Here is a 21,067-nt window from a genome sequence, read left to right on the forward strand (position 1 = left end):
TCTATAGAGTCTGATTTATGAATTCAGTGAAATCAGCAAGGGCGCTGATAGCAGCATAGGAGTGAGATGACGGAAGATATCACACAAGTGTGTGTGTGTGTGTGTGTGTGTGTGTGTGTGTGTGTGTGTGTGTGTGTGTGTGTGTGTGTGTGTGTGTGTGTGTGTGTGTGTGTGTGTGTGTGTGTGTGTGTGTGTGTGTGTGTGTGTGAGCTTGTTCGCACTTCAAACTTTAATGTGCCAGCCTATCTCTTTCTGTGGGTCTGATAACAGGGATCCCTGAAGTCATCATAAAAACACAAAGCACAGCGTTGCAGCATGCTTCCTCTTTCATGTCCCCCTATTCCAACCCCCATCTCCTACAACACACACACACACACCAACTCCATGCTTCCTCTTTCATGTCCCCCTATTCCAACCCCCATCTCCTACAACACACACACACACACACACCAACTCCATGCTTCCTCTTTCATGTCCCCCTATTCCAACCCCCATCTCCTACAACACACACACACACACACACCAACTCCATGCTTCCTCTTTCATGTCCCCCTATTCCAACCCCCATCTCCTACAACACACACACACACACACACCAACTCCATGCTTCCTCTTTCATGTCCCCCTATTCCAACCCCCATCTCCTACAACACACACACACCAACTCCATGCTTCCTCTTTCATGTCCCCCTATTCCAACCCCCATCTCCTACAACACACACACACACACAGCAACTCCATGCTTCCTCTTTCATGTCCCCCTATTCCAACCCCCATCTCCTACAACACACACACACACACACACACCAACTCCATGCTTCCTCTTTCATGTCCCCCTATTCCAACCCCCATCTCCTACAACACACACACACACACACACACACACCAACTCCATGCTTCCTCTTTCATGTCCCCCTATTCCAACCCCCATCTCCTAACACACACACACACACACACACACACACACACACACACACACACACACACATACACACTATACACACTATACACACTATACACACTATACACACTATACACACTATACACACACATTTATACATAGACTATACACACACACACACACACACACACACACACACATATATATACATAGACTACACACACACACACACACAATGCAGAGGACTTGGCACACATACATTAATTTACTTTCAAATTTATTCAGTGGATACACCCAACATTTCAGCTTATAGCCTTTGTCATGTGCGGGGGTGGAAGACACAAGTGTGTGTTTGGTGTGTTGGGGATGGAAGGGTATTTGTCTCTGGCGAAGAGGGGCGGTGGGAGTTGGTGCGTGTGTGTGTGTGTGTGTGTGTGTGTGTGTGTGTGTGTGTGTGTGTGTTGTAGGAGATGGGGGTTGGAATAGGGGGGACATGAAAGAGGAAGCATGGAGTTGGTGTGTGTGTGTGTGTGTGTATAGCAAGGCAGGCTGTGGTAGGCAGGCAGCCCTCTAGCCTATAACCCTGTAACAGTATAAAGCTTTACAGAGAGCAGTCTTGCTCTATTGCTGCTGCCATAGAGCAAACAAATACACTGGGTCTCTGTACCCTTCAGTTTCCCACTCTCCCTTCCTTCCTTCCTTCCTCCCCTCTCTCTTCTCTTCTTTCCCACTGCACGTCTCCTTTCCTTACCTCCGCTCATTTAGTTTCTCTCCACTCTTTCTTCTCCTAGTTTACTTTCCTTCCCTCCTCATCTAGTTTCTCTCCTCTCCATTCTCCTCCTAGTTTCCTTTCCTTCCCTCCTCTCAACTAGTTTCTCTCCTGTCCTTCTTCTCCTAATCTCCTTTCCTTCCCTCTGCTTATCTAGTTTATCTTCTCTCCTTCCTTTTTCTAGTCTCCTTTCCTTCCCTCCTCTCATCTAGTTTCTCTCCTCTCCTTCCGTCTCCTAGTCTCCTTTCCTTCCCTCCTCTCATCTAGTTTCTCTCCTCTCCTTCCGTCTCCTTTCCTTCCCTCCTCTCATCTAGTTTCTCTCCTCTCCTTCCATCTCCTAGTCTCCTTTCCTTCCCTACTCTCATCTAGTTTCTCTCCTCTCCTTCCGTCTCCTAGTCTCCTTTCCTTCCCTCCTCTCATCTAGTTCCTCTCCTCTCCTTCCGTCTCCTAGTATCCTTTCCTTCCCTCCTCTCATCTAGTTTCTCTCCTCTCCTTCCGTCTCCTAGTCTCCTTTCCTTCCCTCCTCTCAAATAGTTTCTCTCCTCTCCTTCCGTCTCCTAGTCTCCTTTCCTTCCCTCCTCTCATCTAGTTTCTCTCCTCTCCTTCCGTCTCCTAGTCTCCTTTCCTTCCATCCTCTCATCTAGTTTCTCTCTTCTCCTTCCGTCTCCTAGTCTCCTTTCCTTCCCTCCTCTCATATAGTTTCTCTCCTCTCCTTCCTTCTCCTAGTCTCCTTTCATTCTTTCCTTTTTTCTTGTCCTCTGCTTCTTATAATATACAGTACAGACTACAGTATGTATGGCTGGGACTCTAAACATACTGTCCTTCCTGTTGTCCCTCCAGAGGACAGGAAGCTGTTTGTGGGGATGCTGAATAAGCAGCAGACTGAGGAGGACGTGTATCGCCTCTTTGAGCCCTACGGTGCCATCGAGGAGTGCACCGTGCTAAGAGGTCCTGACGGAAACAGCAAAGGTATAGGAACCGTTCTTTCTTATAATCTTTCTATTACTTCATCAGTTGTAGTGGATACTGTAGTTTCCATGGCATTAGCTAGAGTTGTTGGGTTGAAAACTGTAGTTTCCATGGCATTAGCTAGGGTTGTTGGGTAGAATAGTGTAGTTTCCATGGCATTCACTAGGGTTGTTGGGTTGAATACTCTAGTTTCCGTGGCATTAGCTAGGGTTGTTGGGTTGAATCCTCTAGTTTTCGTGGCATTAGCTAGGGTTGTTGGGTTGAATACTCTAGTTTCCGTGGCATTAGCTAGGGCTGTTGGGTTGAATAGTCTAGTTTTCATGGCAGTAGCTAGGGTTGTTGGGTTGAATACTCTAGTTTCCATGGCATTAGCTAGAATTGTAGGGTTGAATACTCTAGTTTCCATGGCATTAGCTAGGGTTGTTGGGTTGAATTGTGTAGTTTCCGTGGCATTAGCTAGGTTTGTTGGGTTGAATTGTCTAGTTTCCATGGCATTAGCTAGGGTTGTTGGGTTGAATTGTCTAGTTTCCATGGCATTAGCTAGGGTTGTTGGGTTGAATACTCTAGTTTCCATGGCATTAGCTAGGGTTGTTGAGTTGAATAGTCTAGTTTCCATGGCATTAGCTAGGGTTGTTGGGTTGAATTGTGTAGTTTCCGTGGCATTAGCTAGGATTGTTGGGTTGAATTGTCTAGTTTCCGTGGCATTAGCTATGGTTGTTGGGTTGAATTGTCTAGTTTCCATGGCATTAGCTAGGGTTGTTGGGTTGAATACTCTAGTTTCCGTGGCATTAGCTAGAGTTGTTGGGTTGAATTGTCTAGTTTCCATGGCATTAGCCAGGGTTGTTGTGTTGAATACTCTAGTTTCCATGGCATTAGCTAGGGTTGTTGGGTTGAATACTCTATTTTCCATGGCATTAGCTAGGGTTGTTGGGTTGAATACTCTAGTTTCCGTGGCATTAGCCAGGGTTGTTGAGTTGAACAGTCTAGTTTCCATGGCATTAGCTAGGGTTGTTGGGTTGAATACTCTAGTTTCCATGGCATTAGCTAGGGTTGTTGGGTTGAATACTCTCGTTTCTATTGCATTAGCTAGGATTGTTGGGTTGAATACTCTAGTTTCCATTGCATTAGCTAGGGTTGTTGGGTTGAAAACTCTAGTTTCCGTGGCATTAGCTAGGGTTGTTGGGTTGAATTGTCTAGTTTCCATGGCATTAGCTAGGGTTGTTGGGTTGAATACTCTAGTTTCCATGGCATTAGCTAGGGTTGTTGAGTTGAATAGTCTAGTTTCCATGGCATTAGCTAGGGTTGTTGGGTTGAATACTCTAGTTTCCATGGCATTAGCTAGGGTTGTTGGGTTGAATACTCTAGTTTCCATGGCATTAGCTAGGGTTGTTGGGTTGAATACTCTCGTTTCTATTGCATTAGCTAGGATTGTTGGGTTGAATACTCTAGTTTCCGTGGCATTAGCTAGGGTTGTTGGGTTGAATACTCTAGTTTCCATGGCATTAGCTAGGGTTGTTGAGTTGAATAGTCTAGTTTCCATGGCATTAGCTAGGGTTGTTGGGTTGAATACTCTAGTTTCCATGGCATTAGCTAGGGTTGTTGGGTTGAATACTCTAGTTTCCATGGCATTAGCTAGGGTTGTTGGGTTGAATACTCTCGTTTCTATTGCATTAGCTAGGATTGTTGGGTTGAATACTCTAGTTTCCGTGGCATTAGCTAGGGTTGTTGGGTTGAATTGTCTAGTTTCCATGGCATTAGCTAGGGTTGTTGGGTTGAATACTCTAGTTTCCATGGTATTAGCTAGGGTTGTTGAGTTGACTAGTCTAGTTTCCATGGCATTAGCTAGGGTTGTTGGGTTGAATACTCTAGTTTCCATGGCATTAGCTAGGGTTGTTGAGTTGAATAGTCTAGTGTCCATGGCATTATCCAGGGTTGTTGGGTTGAATACTCTAGTTTCCGTGGCATTGGCTAGGGTTGTTGGGTTGAATTGTCTAGTTTCCATGGCATTAGCTAGGGTTGTTGGGTTGAATACTCTAGTTTCCATGGCATTAGCTAGGGTTTATGAGTTGAATAGTCTAGTTTCCATGGCATTAGCTAGGGTTGTTGGGTTGAATACTCTATTTTCCATGGCATGAGCTAGGTTTGTTGGGTTGAATACTTTATTTTCCATGGCATTAGCTAGGGTTGTTGGGTTGAATACTCTAGTTTCCATGGCATTAGCTAGGGTTGTTGGGTTGAATACTCTATTTTCCATGGCATGAGCTAGGTTTGTTGGGTTGAATACTTTATTTTCCATGGCATTAGCTGGGGTTGTTGGGTTGAATACTCTAGTTTCCATGGCATTAGCTAGGGTTGTTGGGTTGAATACTCTAGTTTCCATTGCATTAGCTAGGGTTGTTGGGTTGAAAACTCTAGTTTCCGTGGCATTAGCTAGGGTTGTTGGGTTGAATTGTCTAGTTTCCATGGCATTAGCTAGGGTTGTTGGGTTGAATTGTCTAGTTTCCATGGCATTACCTAGGGTTGTTGGGTTGAATACTCTAGTTTCCATGGCATTAGCTAGGGTTGTTGGGTTGAAAACTCTAGTTTCCGTGGCATTAGCTAGGGTTGTTGGGTTGAATTGTCTAGTTTCCATGGCATTAGCTAGGGTTGTTGGGTTGAATACTCTAGTTTCCATGGCATTAGCTAGGGTTGTTGAGTTGAATAGTCTAGTGTCCATGGCATTATCTAGGGTTGTTGGGTTGAATACTCTAGTTTCCGTGGCATTAGCTAGGGTTGTTGGGTTGAATTGTCTAGTTTCCATGGCATTAGCTAGGGTTGTTGGGTTGAATACTCTAGTTTCCATGGCATTAGCTAGGGTTTATGAGTTGAATAGTCTAGTTTCCATGGCATTAGCTAGGGTGGTTGGGTTAAATACTCTAGTTTCCATGGCATTAGCCAGGGTTGTTGAGTTGAATAGTCTAGTTTCCATGGCATTAGCTAGGGTTGCTGGGTTGAATACTCTAGTTTCCATGGCATTAGCTAGGGTTGTTGGGTTGAATACTCTAGTTTCCATGGCATTAGCTAGGGTTGTTGAGTTGAATAGTCTAGTTTCCATGGCATTAGCTAGGGTTGTTGGGTTGAATACTATAGTTTCCATGGCATTAGCTAGGGTTGTTGGGTTGAATTGTCTAGTTTCCATGGCATTAGCTAGGGTTGTTGGGTTGAATAGTCTAGTTTCCATGGCATTAGCTAGGTTTGATGGGTTGAATACTTTAGTTTCCATGGCATTAGCTAGGGTTGTTGAGTTGAATAGTCTAGTTTCCATGGCATTAGCTAGGGTTGTTGGGTTGAATACTCTAGTTTCCATGGCATTAGCTAGGGTTGTTGGGTTGAATACTCTAGTTTCCATGGCATTAGCTAGGGTTGTTGGGTTGAATACTCTAGTTTCCATGGCATTAGCTAGGGTTGTTGGGTTGAATACTCTAGTTTCCATGGCATTAGCTAGGGTTGTTGGGTTGAATACTCTCGTTTCTATTGCATTAGCTAGGATTGTTGGGTTGAATACTCTAGTTTCCGTGGCATTAGCTAGGGTTGTTGGGTTGAATTGTCTAGTTTCCATGGCATTAGATAGGGTTGTTGGGTTGAATACTCTAGTTTCCATGGCGTTAGCTAGGGTTGTTGAGTTGAAAAGTCTAGTTTCCATGGCATTCGCTAGGGTGGTTGGGTTAAATACTCTAGTTTCCATGGCATTAGCTAGGGTTATTGGGTTGAATAGTCTAGTTTCCATGGCATTAGCTTTGGTTGTTAGGTTGAATATTCTAATTTAAATGGCATTAGTTAGGGTTGTTGGGTTGAATACTCTAGTTTCCGTGGCTTTAGCTAGGGTTGTTTGGTTGAATTGTCTAGTTTCCATGGCATTAGCTAGGGTTGTTGGGTTGAATTGTCTAGTTTACATGGCATTAGCTAGGGTTGTTGAGTTGAACAGTCTAGTTTCCATGGCATTAGCTAGGGTTGTTGGGTTGAATAGTCTAGTTTACATGGCATTAGCTAGGGTTGTTGGGTTGAATTGTCTAGTTTCCATGGCATTAGCTAGGGTTGTTGGGTTGAATACTCTAGTTTCTATTGCATTAGCTAGGGTTGTTGGGTTGAATACTCTAGTTTCCATGGCATTAGCTAGGGTTGTTGGGTTGAATACTCTAGTTTCTATTGCATTAGCTAGGGTTGTTGGGTTGAATACTCTAGTTTCCATGGCATTAGCTAGGGTTGTTGGGTTGAATACTTTAGTTTGCATGGCATTAGCTAGGGTTTTTGGGTTGAATTGTCTAGTTTCCATGGCATTATCTAGGGTTGTTGGGTTGAATACTCTAGTTTCCATTGCATTAGCTAGGGTTGTTGGGTTGAATACTCTAGGTTCCATGGCATTAGCTAGGGTTGTTGGGTTGAATAGTCTAGTTTCCATGGCATTAGCTAGGGTTGTTGGGTTGAATACTCTCGTTTCTATTGCATTAGCTAGGATTGTTGGGTTGAATACTCTAGTTTCCGTGGCATTAGCTAGGGTTGTAGGGTTGAATTGTCTAGTTTCCATGGCATTAGCTAGGGTTGTTGGGTTGAATACTCTAGTTTCCATGGCGTTAGCTAGGGTTGTTGAGTTGAAAAGTCTAGTTTCCATGGCATTCGCTAGGGTGGTTGGGTTAAATACTCTAGTTTCCATGGCATTAGCTAGGGTTATTGGGAAGAATAGTCTAGTTTCCATGGCATTAGCTTTGGTTGTTAGGTTGAATATTCTAATTTAAATGGCATTAGTTAGGGTTGTTGGGTTGAATACTCTAGTTTCCGTGGCTTTAGCTAGGGTTGTTTGGTTGAATTGTCTAGTTTCCATGGCATTAGCTAGGGTTGTTGGGTTGAATTGTCTAGTTTCCATGGCATTAGCTAGGGTTGTTGAGTTGAACAGTCTAGTTTCCATGGCATTAGCTAGGGTTGTTGGGTTGAATAGTCTAGTTTCCATGGCATGAGCTAGGGTTGTTGGGTTGAATACTCTATTTTCCATGGCATTAGCTAGGGTTGTTTGGTTGAATACTCTAGTTTCCATGGCATTAGCTAGGGTTGTTGGGTTGAATACTCTAGTTTCCATTGCATTAGCTAGGGTTGTTGGGTTGAAAACTCTAGTTTCCGTGGCATTAGCTAGGGTTGTTGGGTTGAATTGTCTAGTTTCCATGGCATTAGCTAGGGTTGTTGGGTTGAATACTCTAGTTTCCATGGCATTAGCTAGGGTTGTTGAGTTGAATAGTCTAGTTTCCATGGCATTAGCTAGGGTTGTTGAGTTGAATAGTCTAGTGTCCATGGCATTATCCAGGATTGTTGGGTTGAACACTCTAGTTTCCGTGGCATTAGCTAGGGTTGTTGGGTTGAATTGTCTAGTTTCCATGGCATTAGCTAGGGTTTATGAGTTGAATAGTCTAGTTTCCATGGCATTAGCCAGGGTTGTTGAGTTGAATAGTCTAGTTTCCATGGCATTAGCTAGGGTTGAATACTCTAGTTTCCATGGCATTAGTTAGGGTTGCTGGGTTGAATACTCTAGTGTCCATGGCATTAGCTAGGGTTGTTGGGTTGAATACTCTAGTTTCCATGGCATTAGCTAGGGTTGTTGAGTTGAATAGTCTAGTTTCCATGGCATTAGCTAGGGTTGTTGGGTTGAATACTATAGTTTCCCTGGCATTAGCTAGGGTTGTTGAGTTGAATAGTCTAGTTTCCATGGCATTAGCTAGGGTTGTTGAGTTAAACAGTCTAGTTTCCATGGCATTAGCTAGGGTTGTTGGGTTGAATACTCTATTTTCAATAGCATGAGCTAGGTTTGTTGGGTTGAATACTTTATTTTCCATGGCATTAGCTAGGGTTGTTGGGTTGAATACTCTAGTTTCCATGGCATTAGCTGGGGTTGTTGGGTTGAATACTCTAGTTTCCATGGCATTAGCTAGGGTTGTTGGGTTGAAAACTCTAGTTTCCATTGCATTAGCTAGGGTTGTTGGGTTGAAAACTCTAGTTTCCGTGGCATTAGCTAGGGTTGTTGGGTTGAATTGTCTAGTTTCCATGGCATTAGCTAGGGTTGTTGAGTTGAATAGTCTAGTGTCCATGGCATTATCTAGGGTTGTTGGGTTGAATACTCTAGTTTCCGTGGCATTAGCTAGGGTTGTTGGGTTGAATTGTCTAGTTTCCATGGCATTAGCTAGGGTTGTTGGGTTGAATACTCTAGTTTCCATGGCATTAGCTAGGGTTTATGAGTTGAATAGTCTAGTTTCCATGGCATTAGCTAGGGTTGTTGGGTTGAATACTCTAGTTTCCATGGCATTAGCCAGGGTTGTTGAGTTGAAAACTCTATTTTCCATGGCATTCGCTAGGGTGGTTGGGTTAAATACTCTAGTTTCCATGGCATTAGCCAGGGTTGTTGAGTTGAATAGTCTAGTTTCCATGGCATTAGCTAGGGTTGAATACTCTAGTTTCCATGGCATTAGCTAGGGTTGCTGGGTTGAATACTTTAGTTTGCATGGCATTAGCTAGGGTTTTTGGGTTGAATACTCTAGTTTCCATGGCATTAGCTAGGGTTGTTGGGTTGAATACTCTAGTTTCCATTGCATTAGCTAGGGTTGTTGGGTTGAATACTCTAGTTTCCGTGGCATTAGCTAGGGTTGTTGGGTTGAATACTCTAGTTTCCAAGGCATTAGCTAGGGTTGTTGAGTTGAACAGTCTAGTTTCCATGGCATTAGCTAGGGTTGTTGGGTTGAATAGTCTAGTTTCCATGGCATTAGCTAGGGTTGTTGGGTTGAATACTTTAGTTTGCATGGCATTAGCTAGGGTTTTTGGGTTGAATACTCTAGTTTCCATGGCATTAGCTAGGGTTGTTGGGTTGAATACTCTAGTTTCCATTGCATTAGCTAGGGTTGTTGGGTTGAATACTCTAGTTTCCGTGGCATTAGCTAGGGTTGTTGGGTTGAATACTCTAGTTTCCAAGGCATTAGCTAGGGTTGTTGAGTTGAACAGTCTAGTTTCCATGGCATTAGCTAGGGTTGTTGGGTTGAATAGTCTAGTTTACATGGCATTAGCTAGGGTTGTTGAGTTGAATTGTCTAGTTTCCATGGCATTAGCTAGAGTTGTTGGGTTGAATTGTCTAGTTTCCATGGCATTAGCTAGGGTTGTTGGGTTGAATACTCTAGTTTCTATTGCATTAGCTAGGGTTGTTGGGTTGAATACTCTAGTTTCCATGGCATTAGCTAGGGTTGTTGGGTTGAATACTCTATTTTCCATGGCATTAGCTAGGGTTGTTGGGTTGAATACTCTAGTTTCCGTGGCATTAGCCAGGGTTGTTGAGTTGAACAGTCTAGTTTCCATGGCATTAGCTAGGGTTGTTGGGTTGAATACTTTAGTTTGCATGGCATTAGCTAGGGTTTTTGGGTTGAATACTCTAGTTTCCATGGCATTAGCTAGGGTTGTTGGGTTGAATACTCTAGTTTCCATGGCAATAGCTAGGGTTGTTGAGTTGAATAGTCTAGGTTCCATGGCATTAGCTAGGGTTGTTGGGTTGAATACTCTAGTTTCCATGGCATTAGCTAGGGTTGTTGGGTTGAATACTCTAGTTTCCATGGCATTAGCTAGGGTTGTAGGGTTGAATTGTCTAGTTTCCATGGCGTTAGCTAGGGTTGTTGAGTTGAAAAGTCTAGTTTCCATGGCATTCGCTAGGGTGGTTGGGTTAAATACTCTAGTTTCCATGGCATTAGCTAGGGTTATTGGGAAGAATAGTCTAGTTTTCATGGCATTAGCTTTGGTTGTTAGGTTGAATATTCTAATTTAAATGGCATTAGTTAGGGTTGTTGGGTTGAATACTCTAGTTTCCGTGGCTTTAGCTAGGGTTGTTTGGTTCAATTGTCTAGTTTCCATGGCATTAGCTAGGGTTGTTGGGTTGAATTGTCTAGTTTCCATGGCATTAGCTAGGGTTGTTGAGTTGAACAGTCTAGTTTCCATGGCATGAGCTAGGGTTGTTGGATTGAATACTCTATTTTCCATGGCATTAGCTAGGGTTGTTTGGTTGAATACTCTAGTTTCCATGGCATTAGCTAGGGTTGTTGGGTTGAATACTCTAGTTTCCATTGCATTAGCTAGGGTTGTTGGGTTGAATTGTCTAGTTTCCGTGGCATTAGCTAGGGTTGTTGGGTTGAATTGTCTAGTTTCCATGGCATTAGCTAGGGTTGTTGGGTTGAATACTCTAGTTTCCATGGCATTAGCTAGGGTTGTTGAGTTGAATAGTCTAGTTTCCATGGCATTAGCTAGGGTTGTTGGGTTGAATACTCTAGTTTCCATGGCATTAGCTAGGGTTGTTGAGTTGAATAGTCTAGTGTCCATGGCATTATCCAGGATTGTTGGGTTGAATACTCTAGTTTCCGTGGCATATGCTAGGGTTGTTGGGTTGAATAGTCTAGTTTCCATGGCATTAGCTAGGGTTGTTGGGTTGAATAGTTTAATTTCTATGTCATTAGCCAGGGTTGTTGAGTTGAAAACTCTATTTTCCATGGCATTCGCTAGGGTGGTTGGGTTAAATACTCTAGTTTCCATGGCATTAGCCAGGGTTGTTGAGTTGAATAGTCTAGTTTCCATGGCATTAGCTAGGGTTGAATACTCTAGTTTCCATTGCATTAGTTAGGGTTGCTGGGTTGAATACTCTAGTGTCCATGGCATTAGCTAGGGTTGTTGGGTTGAATATTCTAGTTTCCATGGCATTCGCTAGGGTGGTTGGGTTAAATACTCTAGTTTCCATGGCATTAGCTAGGGTTATTGGGAAGAATAGTCTAGTTTCCATGGCATTAGCTTTGGTTGTTAGGTTGAATATTCTAATTTAAATGGCATTAGTTAGGGTTGTTGGGTTGAATACTCTAGTTTCCGTGGCTTTAGCTAGGGTTGTTTGGTTCAATTGTCTAGTTTCCATGGCATTAGCTAGGGTTGTTGGGTTGAATTGTCTAGTTTCCATGGCATTAGCTAGGGTTGTTGAGTTGAACAGTCTAGTTTCCATGGCATGAGCTAGGGTTGTTGGATTGAATACTCTATTTTCCATGGCATTAGCTAGGGTTGTTTGGTTGAATACTCTAGTTTCCATGGCATTAGCTAGGGTTGTTGGGTTGAATACTCTAGTTTCCATTGCATTAGCTAGGGTTGTTGGGTTGAATTGTCTAGTTTCCGTGGCATTAGCTAGGGTTGTTGGGTTGAATTGTCTAGTTTCCATGGCATTAGCTAGGGTTGTTGGGTTGAATACTCTAGTTTCCATGGCATTAGCTAGGGTTGTTGAGTTGAATAGTCTAGTTTCCATGGCATTAGCTAGGGTTGTTGGGTTGAATACTCTAGTTTCCATGGCATTAGCTAGGGTTGTTGAGTTGAATAGTCTAGTGTCCATGGCATTATCCAGGATTGTTGGGTTGAATACTCTAGTTTCCGTGGCATATGCTAGGGTTGTTGGGTTGAATAGTCTAGTTTCCATTGCATTAGCTAGGGTTGTTGGGTTGAATAGTTTAATTTCTATGTCATTAGCCAGGGTTGTTGAGTTGAAAACTCTATTTTCCATGGCATTCGCTAGGGTGGTTGGGTTAAATACTCTAGTTTCCATGGCATTAGCCAGGGTTGTTGAGTTGAATAGTCTAGTTTCCATGGCATTAGCTAGGGTTGAATACTCTAGTTTCCATTGCATTAGTTAGGGTTGCTGGGTTGAATACTCTAGTGTCCATGGCATTAGCTAGGGTTGTTGGGTTGAATATTCTAGTTTCCATGGCATTAGCTAGGGTTGTTGAGTTGAATAGTCTAGTTTCCATGGCATTAGTTAGGGTTGTTGGGTTGAATACTATAGTTTCCATGGCATTAGCTAGGGTTGTTGGGTTGAATTGTCTAGTTTCCATGGCATTAGCTAGGGTTGTTGGGTTGAATAGTCTAGTTTCCATGGCTTTAGCTAGGTTTGTTGGGTTGAATACTTTAGTTTCCCTGGCATTAGCTAGGGTTGTTGAGTTGAATAGTCTAGTTTCCATGGCATTAGCTAGGGTTGTTGAGTTAAACAGTCTAGTTTCCATGGCATTAGCTAGGGTTGTTGGGTTGAATACTCTATTTTCAATGGCATGAGCTAGGTTTGTTGGGTTGAATACTTTATTTTCCATGGCATTAGCTAGGGTTGTTGGGTTGAATACTCTAGTTTCCATGGCATTAGCTGGGGTTGTTGGGTTGAATACTCTAGTTTCCATTGCATTAGCTAGGGTTGTTGGGTTGAAAACTCTAGTTTCCGTGGCATTAGCTAGGGTTGTTGGGTTGAATTGTCTAGTTTCCATGGCATTAGCTAGGGTTGTTGGGTTGAATTGTCTAGTTTCCATGGCATTAGCTAGGGTTGTTGAGTTGAATAGTCTAGTGTCCATGGCATTATCTAGGGTTGTTGGGTTGAATACTCTAGTTTCCGTGGCATTAGCTAGGGTTGTTGGGTTGAATTGTCTAGTTTCCATGGCATTAGCTAGGGTTGTTGGGTTGAATACTCTAGTTTCCATGGCATTAGCTAGGGTTTATGAGTTGAATAGTCTAGTTTCCATGGCATTAGCTAGGGTTGTTGGGTTGAATACTCTAGTTTCCATGGCATTAGCCAGGGTTGTTGAGTTGAAAACTCTATTTTCCATGGCATTCGCTAGGGTGGTTGGGTTAAATACTCTAGTTTCCATGGCATTAGCCAGGGTTGTTGAGTTGAATAGTCTAGTTTCCATGGCATTAGCTAGGGTTGAATACTCTAGTTTCCATGGCATTAGCTAGGGTTGTTGGGTTGAATTGTCTAGTTTCCATGGCATTAGCTAGGGTTGTTGGGTTGAATAGTCTAGTTTCCATGGCATTAGCTAGGTTTGTTGGGTTGAATACTTTAGTTTCCATGGCATTAGCTAGGGTTGTTGAGTTGAATAGTCTAGTTTCCATGGCATTAGCTAGGGTTGTTGGGTTGAATACTCTAGTTTCCATGGCATTAGCTAGGGTTGTTGGGTTGAATACTCTAGTTTCCATGGCATTAGCTAGGGTTGTTGAGTTGAATAGTCTAGTTTCCATGGCATTAGCTAGGGTTGTTGGGTTGAATACTCTAGTTTCCATGGCATTAGCTAGGGTTGTTGGGTTGAATACTCTAGTTTCCATGGCATTAGCTAGGGTTGTTGGGTTGAATACTCTAGTTTCCATGGCATTAGCTAGGGTTGTTGGGTTGAATACTCTCGTTTCTATTGCATTATCTAGGATTGTTGGGTTGAATACTCTAGTTTCCGTGGCATTAGCTAGGGTTGTTGGGTTGAATAGTCTAGTTTCCATGGCATTAGCTAGGGTTGTTGGGTTGAATACTCTAGTTTCCATAGCATTAGCTAGGGTTGTTGAGTTGAATAGTCTAGTGTCCATGGCATTATCTAGGGTTGTTGGGTTGAATACTCTAGTTTCCGTGGCATTAGCTAGGGTTGTTGGGTTGAATTTTCTAGTTTCCATGGCATTAGCTAGGGTTGTTGGGTTGAATACTCTAGTTTCCATGGCATTAGCTAGGGTTTATGAGTTGAATAGTCTAGTTTCCATGGCATTAGCTAGGGTTGTTGGGTTGAATTGTCTAGTTTCCATGGCATTCGCTAGGGTGGTTGGGTTAAATACTCTAGTTTCCATGGCATTAGCCAGGGTTGTTGAGTTGAATAGTCTAGTTTCCATGGCATTAGCTAGGGTTGAATACTCTAGTTTCCATGGCATTAGCTAGGGTTGCTGGGTTGAATACTCTAGTTTCCATGGCATTAGCTAGGGTTGTTGGGTTGAATACTCTAGTTTCCATGGCATTAGCTAGGGTTGTTGAGTTGAATAGTCTAGTTTCCATGGCATTAGCTAGGGTTGTTGGGTTGAATACTATAGTTTCCATGGCATTAGCTAGGGTTGTTGGGTTGAATTGTCTAGTTTCCATGGCATTAGCTAGGGTTGTTGGGTTGAATAGTCTAGTTTCCATGGCATTATCTAGGTTTGTTGGGTTGAATACTTTAGTTTCCATGGCATTAGCTAGGGTTGTTGAGTTGAATAGTCTAGTTTCCATGGCATTAGCTAGGGTTGTTGGGTTGAATACTCTAGTTTCCATGGCATTAGCTAGGGTTGTTGGGTTGAATACTCTAGTTTCCATTGCATTAGCTAGGGTTGTTGGGTTGTAAACTCTAGTTTCCGTGGCATTAGCTAGGGTTGTTCGGTTGAATTGTCTAGTTTCCATGGCATTAGCAAGGGTTGTTGGGTTGAATACTCTAGTTTCCATGGCATTAGCTAGGGTTGTTGAGTTGAATAGTCTAGTTTCCATGGCATTAGCTAGGGTTGTTGGGTTGAATACTCTAGTTTCCATGGCATTAGCTAGGGTTGTTGAGTTGAATAGTCTAGTGTCCATGGCATTATCTAGGGTTGTTGGGTTGAATAGTCTAGTTTCCGTGGCATTAGCTAGGGTTTATGAGTTGAATAGTCTAGTTTCCATGGCATTAGCTAGGGTTGTTGGGTTGAATAGTCTAGTTTCTATGGCATTAGCCAGGGTTGTTGAGTTGAAAACTCTATTTTCCATGGCATTCGCTAGGGTGGTTGGGTTAAATACTCTAGTTTCCATGGCATTAGCCAGGGTTGTTGAGTTGAATAGTCTAGTTTCCATGGCATTAGCTAGGGTTGAATACTCTAGTTTCCATGGCATTAGCTAGGGTTGCTGGGTTGAATACTCTAGTTTCCATGGCATTAGCTAGGGTTGTTGGGTTGAATACTATAGTTTCCATGGCATTAGCTAGGGTTGTTGGGTTGAATTGTCTAGTTTCCATGGCATTAGCTAGGGTTTTTGGGTTGAATAGTCTAGTTTCCATGGCTTTAGCTAGGTTTGTTGGGTTGAATACTTTAGTTTCCATGGCATTAGCTAGGGTTGTTGAGTTGAATAGTCTAGTTTCCATGGCATTAGCTAGGGTTGTTGGGTTGAATACTCTAGTTTCCATGGCATTAGCTAGGGTTGTTGAGTTAAACAGTCTAGTTTCCATGGCATTAGCTAGGGTTGTTGGGTTGAATACTCTATTTTCCATGGCATGAGCTAGGTTTGTTGGGTTGAATACTTTATTTTCCATTGCATTAGCTAGGGTTGTTGGGTTGAATACTCTAGTTTCCATGGCATTAGCTGGGGTTGTTGGGTTGAATACTCTAGTTTCCATGGCATTAGCTAGGGTTGTTGGGTTGAATACTCTAGTTTCCATTGCATTAGCTAGGGTTGTTGGGTTGAAAACTCTAGTTTCCGTGGCATTAGCTAGGGTTGTTTGGTTGAATTGTCTAGTTTCCATGGCATTAGCTAGGGTTGTTGTGTTGAATTGTCTAGTTTCCATGGCATTACCTAGGGTTGTTGGGTTGAATACTCTAGTTTCCATGGCATTAGCTAGGGTTGTTGGGTTGAAAACTCTAGTTTCCGTGGCATTAGCTAGGGTTGTTGGGTTGAATTGTCTAGTTTCCATGGCATTAGCTAGGGTTGTTGGGTTGAATACTCTAGTTTCCATGGCATTAGCTAGGGTTGTTGAGTTGAATAGTCTAGTGTCCATGGCATTATCTAGGGTTGTTGGGTTGAATACTCTAGTTTCCATGGCATTAGCCAGGGTTGTTGAGTTGAAAACTCTATTTTCCATGGCATTCGCTAGGGTGGTTGGGTTAAATACTCTAGTTTCCATGGCATTAGCCAGGGTTGTTGAGTTGAATAGTCTAGTTTCCATGGCATTAGCTAGGGTTGAATACTCTAGTTTCCATGGCATTAGCTAGGGTTGCTGGGTTGAATACTATAGTTTCCATGGCATTAGCTAGGGTTGTTGGGTTGAATTGTCTAGTTTCCATGGCATTAGCTAGGGTTGTTGGGTTGAATAGTCTAGTTTCCATGGCATTAGCTAGGTTTGTTGGGTTGAATACTTTAGTTTCCATGGCATTAGCTAGGGTTGTTGAGTTGAATAGTCTAGTTTCCATGGCATTAGCTAGGGTTGTTGGGTTGAATACTCTAGTTTCCATGGCATTAGCTAGGGTTGTTGGGTTGAATACTCTAGTTTCCATGGCATTAGCTAGGGTTGTTGAGTTGAATAGTCTAGTTTCCATGGCATTAGCTAGGGTTGTTGGGTTGAATACTATAGTTTCCATGGCATTAGCTAGGGTTGTTGGGTTGAATTGTCTAGTTTCCATGGCATTAGCTAGGGTTGTTGGGTTGAATAGTCTAGTTTCCATGGCATTAGCTAGGTTTGTTGGGTTGAATACTTTAGTTTCCATGGCATTAGCTAGGGTTGTTGAGTTGAATAGTCTAGTTTCCATGGCATTAGCTAGGGTTGTTGGGTTGAATACTCTAGTTTCCATGGCATTAGCTAGGGTTGTTGGGTTGAATACTCTAGTTTCCATGGCATTAGCTAGGGTTGTTGAGTTGAATAGTCTAGTTTCCATGGCATTAGCTAGGGTTGTTGGGTTGAATACTCTAGTTTCCATGGCATTAGCTAGGGTTGTTGGGTTGAATACTCTAGTTTCCATGGCATTAGCTAGGGTTGTTGGGTTGAATACTCTAGTTTCCATGGCATTAGCTAGGGTTGTTGGGTTGAATACTCTCGTTTCTATTGCATTAGCTAGGATTGTTGGGTTGAATACTCTAGTTTCCGTGGCATTCGCTAGGGTGGTTGGGTTAAATACTCTAGTTTCCATGGCATTAGCTAGGGTTATTGGGTTGAATAGTCTAGTTTCCATGGCATTAGCTTTGGTTGTTAGGTTGAATATTCTAATTTAAATGGCATTAGTTAGGGTTGTTGGGTTGAATACTTGTAACAGTCCTGACCTGTTTTATGTTGTTTTTATGTGTTTATGGTCAGGGCATGTGTTTTGGGTGGGCAGTCTATGTTATTCGTTTCTATGTTGGTTTTGGTTTGCCTGGTATGGCTCTTGATTAGAGGCAGGTGGTTTGCATTTTCCTCTAATCAAGAGTCATATTTAGGTAGGGCATTCACACTGTTTGTTTGTGGGTGGTTGTCTCCTGTGTCTGTGTCTATGTTTGCACCATACGGGACTGTATACGGTTTGTTCATTTCATGTAGTCTGTTCCTGTTCATTTCGTTCGTCACGTTGTATGTAAGTTCGTCGTTCAGGACTGTCTACTTTCGTTTTGTTATTTTGTATCATTTTCAAGTATAGTTCGTTTTGTCTTGTTAAATAAATTCATCATGTCATTTCAACGCGCTGCACCTTGGTTCAATCCCTGCTCCTCCTCTTCGGATGAAGAGGAGGAGGACCGTCATTACAGAACCACCCACCTCTCCAGAGCCAAGCAGCGGAGTCAAAGGAGAAAGGGACAGGAAAAGAAGGAGCAATGGACATGGGACGATGTTCTGGATGGAAAGGGTGTCTACACATGGGAGGAGATCCTAGCTGGTAGAGATCGCCTCCCATGGGAACAGCTGGAGGCACTGAGGAGAGCGGAGGCTACCGGAGAGAGGAACCGGAGCTATGAGGGAACGCGTCTGGCACGGAAGCCGAAAAAGCCCGTGAGTAACTCCCAAAAATTTCTTGGGGGGTGGCTAAAGGGTAGTGGGCCAAGGGCAGGTAGGAGACCTGCGCCCACTTCCCAGGCTTACCGTGGAGAGCGGGAGTACGGGCAGGCGCCGTGTTACGCAGTAGAGCGCACGGTGTCTCCTGTACGAGTGCATAGCCCAGTGCGGGTTATTCCACCTCCCCGCACTGGGAGGGCTAGATTGGGTATTGAGCCAGGTGTCATGAGGCCGGCTCAACGCGTCTGGTCTCCAGTGCGTCTCCTCGGGCCGGCATACATGGCACCTGCCTTATGCATGGTTTCCCCGGTTCGCCTACATAGGCCGGTGCGGGTTATTCCACCTCCCCGCACTGGTCGGGCAACCGGGAGTATTCAATCAGGTAAGGTTGGGCAAGCTCAATGCTCAAGAGTGCCAGTACGCCTCCACGGTCCGGTATTTCCGGCACCACCTCCCCGCCCCAGCCTAGTACCTACAGTGTATACACTACGCACTAGGCTACCAGTGCGTATCCTGAGCCCTGTTCCTCCTCCACGCACTCTCCCTGTGGTGCGTGTATTTAGCCCGGTGCCTCCAGTTCCGGGCCCACGCACTAAGCTACCAGTGCGTCTCCAGAGCCCTGTACACACTGTATATTCTCCCCCTACTAATCCTGATGTGCTTGTCCTCAGCCCGGCGTCACCAGTGCCGGTACCACGCATCAGGGATAGAGTAGGCTTTGAGAATACAGTGTGCCCTGTCCCTGCTCCCCGCACTAGTAGGAAGGTGCTTGTCATTAGCACGGTGCCTCCAGTTCCGGCACCACGCACCAGGTCTACAGTGCGCCATATCCGGCCAGAGCCATCCGTCTCCCCAGCGCCATCTGAGCCATCCGTCTCCCCAGCGCCATCTGAGCCATCCGTCTCCCCAGCGCCATCTGAGCCATCCGTCTCCCCAGCGCCATCTGAGCCATCCGTCTCCCCAGCGCCATCTGAGCCATCCGTCTGCCAGGAGCCTGCAAAGCCGCCCGTCTGCCATGAGCCTGCAAAGCCGCCCGTCTGCCATGAGCCTACAGAGCCGTCGGCCAGACAGGAGCCGCTAGAGCCGTCAGCCAGACAGGAGCCGCTAGAGCCGCCCGCCAGACAGGATCTGCCAGAGCCGCCAACCAGACAGGATCTGCCAGAGCCGCCAACCAGACGGGATCTGCCAGAGCCGCCAACCAGACAGGATCTGCCAGAGCCGCCAACCAGACAGGATCTGCCAGAGCCGCCAGCGAGCCATGAGCAGCCAGAGCCGTCAGTGAGCCATGAGCAGCCAGAGCCGTCAGTGAGCCATGAGCAGCCAGAGCCGTCAGAGAGCCATGAGCAGCCAGAGCCGTCAGAGCGCCATGAGCGTCGAGAGCCGTCAGTCTGCCATGAGCGTAGAGAGCCGTCAGTCTGCCATGAGCGTCGAGAGCCGTCAGCCTGCATGGACCTGCCAGAGCCGTCCAAACAGGACCTGCCAGAGTCCTTCAGCCGGGATCTGCCCCTTGTCCCGGTGTTGCCCCTTGTCCCGGTGTTGCCCCTTGTCCCGGTGCTGCCCCTTGTCCCGGTGCTGCCCCTTGTCCCGGTGCTGCCCCTTATCCTGGTGCTGCCCCTTATCCTGGTGCTGCCCCTTGTTCCGGTGCTGCCCCTTGTCCCGGTGCTGCCCCTTGTCCCGGTGCTGCCCCTTGTTCCGGTGTTGGCCGTTTATTTAGGGGAAAGTGGTTTTAGGGTGGTCATTAGAAGGGGTAGACAGAAGAGGGGAGTGACTAAGGTGGTAAGGGGACAGCGTCCTGAGCCGGAACCACCACCGTGGTCAACTGCCCACCCGGACCCTCCCCTGGACTTTGTGCTTGTGCGCCCGGCGTGCGCATCTTGAGGGGGGGGTACTGTAACAGTCCTGACCTGTTTTATGTTGTTTTTATGTGTTTATGGTCAGGGCATGTGTTTTGGGTGGGCAGTCTATGTTATTCGTTTCTATGTTGGTTTTGGTTTGCCTGGTATGGCTCTTGATTAGAGGCAGGTGGTTTGCATTTTCCTCTAATCAAGAGTCATATTTAGGTAGGGCATTCACACTGTTTGTTTGTGGGTGGTTGTCTCCTGTGTCTGTGTCTATGTTTGCACCATACGGGACTGTATACGGTTTGTTCATTTCATGTAGTCTGTTCCTGTTCATTTCGTTCGTCACGTTGTATGTAAGTTCGTCGTTCAGGACTGTCTACTTTCGTTTTGTTATTTTGTATCATTTTCAAGTATAGTTCGTTTTGTCTTGTTAAATAAATTCATCATGTCATTTCAACGCGCTGCACCTTGGTTCAATCCCTGCTCCTCCTCTTCTGATGAAGAGGAGGAGGATTATCGTAACAGAACCACCCACCAATCCAGAGCCAAGCAGCGGTTTAAACGGAGTAAGGGACAGCGCAAGAAGGAGGAATGGACTTGGGACGATGTATTGGACGGTAAAGGTTGCTACACATGGGAGGAGATCCTGGCTGGAAGGGATCGCCTCCCATGGGAACAGGTGGAGGCACTGAGGAGAGCAGAGGCTACTGGAGTGAAGAACCGGAGTTATGAGGGGACGCGTCTTGCACGGAAGCCCGAAAAGCCCGTGAGTAATTCCCAAAAAATTCTTGGGGGGGGGCTAAGGGGTTGTGGGCCAAGGGCAGGTAGGAGACCTGCGCCCACTTCCCAGGCTAACCGTGGAGAGCGGGAGTACGGGCAGACACCGTGTTACGCAGTAGAGCGCACGGTGTCTCCTGTACGTGTGCATAGCCCAGTGCGGGTTATTCCACCTCCCCGCACTGGTAGGGCTAGATTGGGCATTGAGCCAGGTGTCATGAGGCCGGCTCAACGCGTCTGGTCTCCAGTGCGTCTCCTCGGGCCGGCA

General features: G+C 45.0%; 1 protein-coding gene across 3 annotated transcripts in view; it reads left to right on the forward strand.

Annotated features, from left to right (window-relative positions):
• Nucleotides 1–21,067, forward strand: part of LOC129813931 (CUGBP Elav-like family member 5) — a 153,315-nt gene that overhangs the window by 62,714 nt on the left and 69,534 nt on the right. For 2 of the 3 annotated variants that reach the window (XM_055866573.1, XM_055866574.1), the window contains exon 4: nt 2,511–2,639. The exons of the other annotated variant lie outside the window; for it this stretch is intronic. In XM_055866573.1, the coding sequence (XP_055722548.1) occupies nt 2,511–2,639 (129 nt within the window). The remainder of the gene's footprint in view (nt 1–2,510; nt 2,640–21,067) is intronic. 3 annotated transcript variants of the gene reach the window in all.

The sequence above is a fragment of the Salvelinus fontinalis genome, chromosome 17 (genome assembly GCF_029448725.1).
Source record: "Salvelinus fontinalis isolate EN_2023a chromosome 17, ASM2944872v1, whole genome shotgun sequence".
NCBI lineage: Eukaryota > Metazoa > Chordata > Actinopteri > Salmoniformes > Salmonidae > Salvelinus > Salvelinus fontinalis.